This window comes from Chanos chanos, chromosome 3, assembly GCF_902362185.1.
Source record: "Chanos chanos chromosome 3, fChaCha1.1, whole genome shotgun sequence".
Lineage (NCBI taxonomy): Eukaryota > Metazoa > Chordata > Actinopteri > Gonorynchiformes > Chanidae > Chanos > Chanos chanos.
Window position 1 is genome coordinate 56818326 of NC_044497.1, and position 5000 is coordinate 56823325.

Below are 5000 nucleotides of genomic sequence, written 5' to 3' on the forward strand. Positions count from 1 at the left end.
CAAACACGGTTTGTGTGATGCAGGGGTCTCTGTGATGAGGAGCTTGTTCAGAGGAGTCTGAATTCACACCTTGCTGTGTCTCTTGCTGAGTTGCTGTCTCTGCAGTGAATACTGCTCCTTCACCTGCTGCTTGAATAGATGGTACTTCTCCTGCAGATGGCGCTGTTCCAATTCCCAGATCACAGATTCTCTAGCTGTGGACCAAAGTCACAGTGAGGCATTCTGTGTGTGTGTGCGCATGTGTGTGTGTGTGTGTGGTCAGATTACATCATATTTCCAGAAAATGCCCTCTGAAGCTGTTTTTTTGTGTTTTCCAGTCAAACATCAAAGAGCACTTTTGGTAACAAGAGCAACAGATTGTTTTGTCAATTCTGCATTAGTTTCATTTTTTAAGGGGGGGGGGGTTAAGTGTGTGTGTGGGGGGGTGTTTATATTTAAGCAGTCTTGTTGCGTAGGCCGTTGTTGTTGTAACTGTAATCTGTGAGTGATGCACCTCTTTTCAGCTGCTGTGATTTAGCGATAATCTCCCACTCCATGGAGGCCACCTTTCTCTTGTGCTCCTGCACCGCCTTCTGCAGGGCTTCATTCAACTCCTGCTGCTGAGACTGGAGGAAACGCTGCTCCTGAAAACACACACACACACACACGCACACGCACACACACTAGTGAGCCAACTGAGAGCCTGACAAGTGTCTGTGTATGCATGTGCACTTGCGTGCATGTGTGTGTGTGTGTGTGTGTGTATGTGTGTGTGTGTGTGTGTGTGTGTGAGAGAGAGAGAGAGAGAGAGAGAGACAGAGAGCATGATTCCGGTTCTTATAGCACTATGGGGACAATGATGATATAAACTGGGATAATCTATGGGTTACGGCTATTTGTTTTGGTTATGGGTATTTGTTTTGGTTACGGGGATTTGTTTTGGTTACAGAGTTTGGCTTAGGGTGTTCATATTTACTTAAAATAACATGTTAGTTAGAATGGATAGTTCTTACTTTAGACAAATGCGGGAGAGAGTGTGTGTGTGTGATAGGACCATTAGCTAAACCATTAGCATAGACTGTGATCAGTAGCCGTCCAAATCCGACATGGCTCAGCGCGGAGGAGTCAGATGTCTGCACCTCTTTTGGGTCTGCCTTTAAAGCAGTGCTCCTCTTGCTCAACTCCTTCTCCTGCTGGGATTTGAGTCTCCGCGCCTCCTCTCTCAGCCTGGCCGTGTGTTCTGCCTCCATACGGCCACTCTGCTGCTGGTACTGTTTCTCCAGCCGCTCCAGCTCCCCGTCATAGTACTGCTTCTTCCTCTGGGGGGGGGGGGGGGGCGGGGGGGCGGGGGTCACATTCAGAACAGTTAGTGTCACTCAGCATCAGACACACGGCAGGTGTTTTCTCCTATGCTCTAATCACTGTTATTATTATTATTGTTATTATTATTATTGTTTTTAGCAGTAGCATCAGCAGCAGTAGTAATAGTGTTAAAGCCTCAGCCAAATGTACAGCTGGCGCTGAAATGCTAAATCACACTTGACTGTGGTGTAAAAATCTGGTTAAGCAGTTAAAGTGTATGTGTGCCTGCCTGCGTGTGTGTGTGCGTGCGTGGGTGTGTGTTTGAGACTGCCTGGAATGCGGCGCTGTTTGTTTTGTGTGAATGTCTTTGGGCCACATGCGGACTGACTCACACTCATCTCTTGTTCTATCTGACGGAACATGTGCTCTCTCTGCTGCTGCAGTTTCTGCTCCAGCTGACCGTACTCCCTCTGCTCCTCCCTCTGCAGGAGCTTCAGAGCATGCAACTCCTGACGCCTGCACTCACACACGCACACACACACGCATGCACACACACACACACACGCACGCACGCACACACGCACACATAAACACACACACACACGCGCATGCATACATAAACGCAGACATAAACACACACACACACACATACGCATACGCACATAAACACACACACATAAACACACGCACGCATGCACACATAAACACACCCGCATACATAAACGCACACATAAACACACACACACACACACACACATAAACACACACACACACACAAACACACAAATACACATAAACGCACACACACATAAACACACACACACACACACACACACATATACACACAGATACACACAGAGACAGACACACAACAACCATAATAGTAAGTAAGAGTGTTAGAGATCTCTTGATCTTGGAGTACCCCAGTTTGTGGGTTAATAATGAGTTTGTTGGTTCGGTACCTGACAGAGCGCATTTGCTGTTCCTTGTTGTCCCCTTCACTGATGACTTTGGAGGTGGTGATGCTGACTTCCCGTCCATCCACCATAAACTTCCGAGTTTTCCTCACCGTCCTCCTGTTTGAGATCAGAGTCTGGGAAACACCACAGAGGACCAACGACACACGATTAGCTACTGAACAAAACAAAAGCTTTCTTAGATTTCAGTGATTTTAAGAGGAGAGGGTTAAAGGGAGTTACTCACTCCGTCTGAGCCCGGGGATGACGGGAGAGGACAGTCGATCTCGCTGATGGGGGAGAGGGGGGCAGGAGCAGCCTGATCCATGAGTTTCGGGGTTCCATTAGATCCTGCATGTGACGGCTCTTTATCCAAAACGTTCAAACCAGTGGAGTTTCCATTCACCACGCAAAGCTTCTCACTGCTTCCCCCTTGTTTCTCTGAGTCTGTTTCGATGGCAAAATTCACCCTCTTTACAGACTGCGCGCCCTTCAAATGGTCACGTTTACCGTCTGGGTCCTTCTGTTCCTCAGGATTCGGTTTGTTAGTGGTATTTGTTTTGCTGTCCTCTGATTGGTCTGTTTCTTTTAGTTCTGTCAGTTCTGCCTTTTCAGTGACAACCTCTGTCACCTCAGTTGCTTTCTCCCCGTCTGTGTTCTCAGTTACCATGGCGTCTGCCCTCTCAACATCTACATCCTTCTTTAACACTCCCCCAGTATCTCTCACAATCTCCTCATCTTCTGTCTCTGCTCTGTCTAAACCTTCCTCGTTCTCATGTGTCTGAGGAACCTCTATGATGAGATCTGTGGTGGTTTGTGTTTCTTCCATCTCCTCTGGTCTCGTTGGCCCCTCAGAACTTACGCTTTCCGACTCGGACGTTTCCTTTTTCGTCTCTGTGATGACGTTGTCTTCTCCCTCGACTGTCGGTGTTTCCTTTGCCTCTACCTCCATCCTCCTGTCTTTACCCCCTTCTTCTTCCCCTTCCTCTTTTTCTTCAACCTCTGTTTCTTTTTCTGGCGCGACTCTCTCTCGCTCCTCATTCTCCTTGTGTTGCATTTCTTCGTCTGCTTCATGTGTGACTCCATTGTCGTCTGTTTCCTCTCTCTCCCTCTCTAGCTTTTCAGTTTGTTTTTCCCGATCAGTGTCCTCATCCTCGCTGACGTTAGGTTCTGTCCCCTCCGACACAGCTGGGTTTTGATTGACAGTGAGAAGAGGTCTAGAGCTTTGTTGGCCCGCGGCCAAGTCCAGGTACTCTGTTTCTGAGTGTCCTGCTCCCCCCTCGCTCTCTTTGCTCATCGAGGACGTTTCTAAAGACAACGCCATCACCAACATACTCTGGATGTGAACTTTCTGTAGAAGGGCGTCTATGGTGCTGGAGTCGGTTTCCTTGACGGCGGGAGGAGCAGGTTCCGTAATGCATCTCCAGAACGTTGTGTCAGTGTCTGAGGTTTGAGCCTTTGGGACATCCTGTCCGGAATCGTCCGACGCTTCGGAATGTTTCTCCTCTTCGGAATGTTTCTCTTCTTTCACGTCCTCGGTGTCCTCTTTGGTGCTATCTAGTGTTTCCTGTTTGGACGGATTTGCCTGCCGCTCTTGTTCTGGAGCAGGAGGCTGGCTTATGACAGCTTCTCCATCTTTTTCCACCTCCTCCACCTTTGGCCCTTCCTCTTTGCCGTCTGTGTTCTCGCCGCGCTCCTCTGACTTCGGCAGCGTTCCTTCCTTGGATATTTCGGACTCGCCAGCTTCTTTCGTCGTATCGGGAGTCTGCGTGGAGTCTTCCGCGACTGGTGTAGGTGTATCTGTCCCCGTAACCGCCTGGTCACCAGATGCTTGTTGGTTTTGATTTTCCTGCGTGGTCAGGCTGTCACCCCAGAAACCCGACTTCCTCCTCGAAGTTCCAGAGAGAAAGGAGAACAGGTTTCCGGGCATGGACAGGCGCCTCGACTTCTTCTGGTTCTTCTCTGGAGTGTGGGAGGCCCTGCGTCTCACCGTTACTTCAGGTTCTGGTGCAGACTGAGCAGGAGACTCGGGGACGGACGGCACCTCCGGCTCTTTCTGGAGTGCGCTGAGCTCCAGAGTCACCGCCTCCTCGGCCGTTTGCTCCGAGTGCGCTGCCGTGCTCTCTGCGTCCGGTTTGGTCGTGTCATCAACAGGGCACTGGAGGTCTTGCAAAGACTAACAGAGAGAGAGAGATTGAGATTTTTGTGTGAAATCCACAGCCTTGATGAAAGTAATAGTTTACACTGTGAAAAAAATTTGAAAGAGTTGGGAGATGCAGATAGTGTCATAATCTGTGGTCCCTGATAGATTTAGAAATCCGTCGCTTCTTTAGTTTAATAATCTTTCATTTTACTTAAAAATATAGCTCCGTTTTCACTGCTGTGAATCAGTTAAACCTCCTCTCTCTAGACTCCATCTGAGCTTTGTGTTCCTGGGCTGCAATATTACTTTCAGCACAGCCCTAATCCTAACCCTAACCCTAGATGCTGTTACCTCGGCCTCTATGACCTCTGTGACCTCTGCCTTGGCCTCTGCGATGAGTTCTTTCAGGGCTCGGCCGTCCCGCCCGGCGTAGGCGAACGGGTGAGTCAGGAGCTTCTGGGCGCTCCAGCGGGACTCGGGGTTCTTCTGCAAGGCCCGCCGCAAAAAGTCCTGAAAATGAGAGGACCTGGCCGAACAGGTCAAGGGTCAGCGATTAGACAGGCTGAGACATTTATTAACTTTGACATTTATTCATTTAGCTGATGCTCTTGTCCAAAGTG

The 5000-nt window shown here is 49.2% G+C and overlaps 1 protein-coding gene across 1 annotated transcript in view; it reads right to left on the bottom strand.

Moving 5' to 3' along the window:
* Window positions 1-5000, bottom strand: part of LOC115807245 (serine/threonine-protein kinase 10) — an 11812-nt gene that overhangs the window by 2358 nt on the left and 4454 nt on the right. The window contains exons 7-14 of the mRNA XM_030768115.1: window positions 4732-4906; window positions 3400-4413; window positions 2507-3222; window positions 2244-2357; window positions 1674-1797; window positions 1119-1298; window positions 494-623; window positions 70-194 (exon numbers count right to left, since the gene is read on the bottom strand). Of these exons, the coding sequence (XP_030623975.1) occupies window positions 70-194; window positions 494-623; window positions 1119-1298; window positions 1674-1797; window positions 2244-2357; window positions 2507-3222; window positions 3400-4413; window positions 4732-4906 (2578 nt within the window). The remainder of the gene's footprint in view (window positions 1-69; window positions 195-493; window positions 624-1118; window positions 1299-1673; window positions 1798-2243; window positions 2358-2506; window positions 3223-3399; window positions 4414-4731; window positions 4907-5000) is intronic.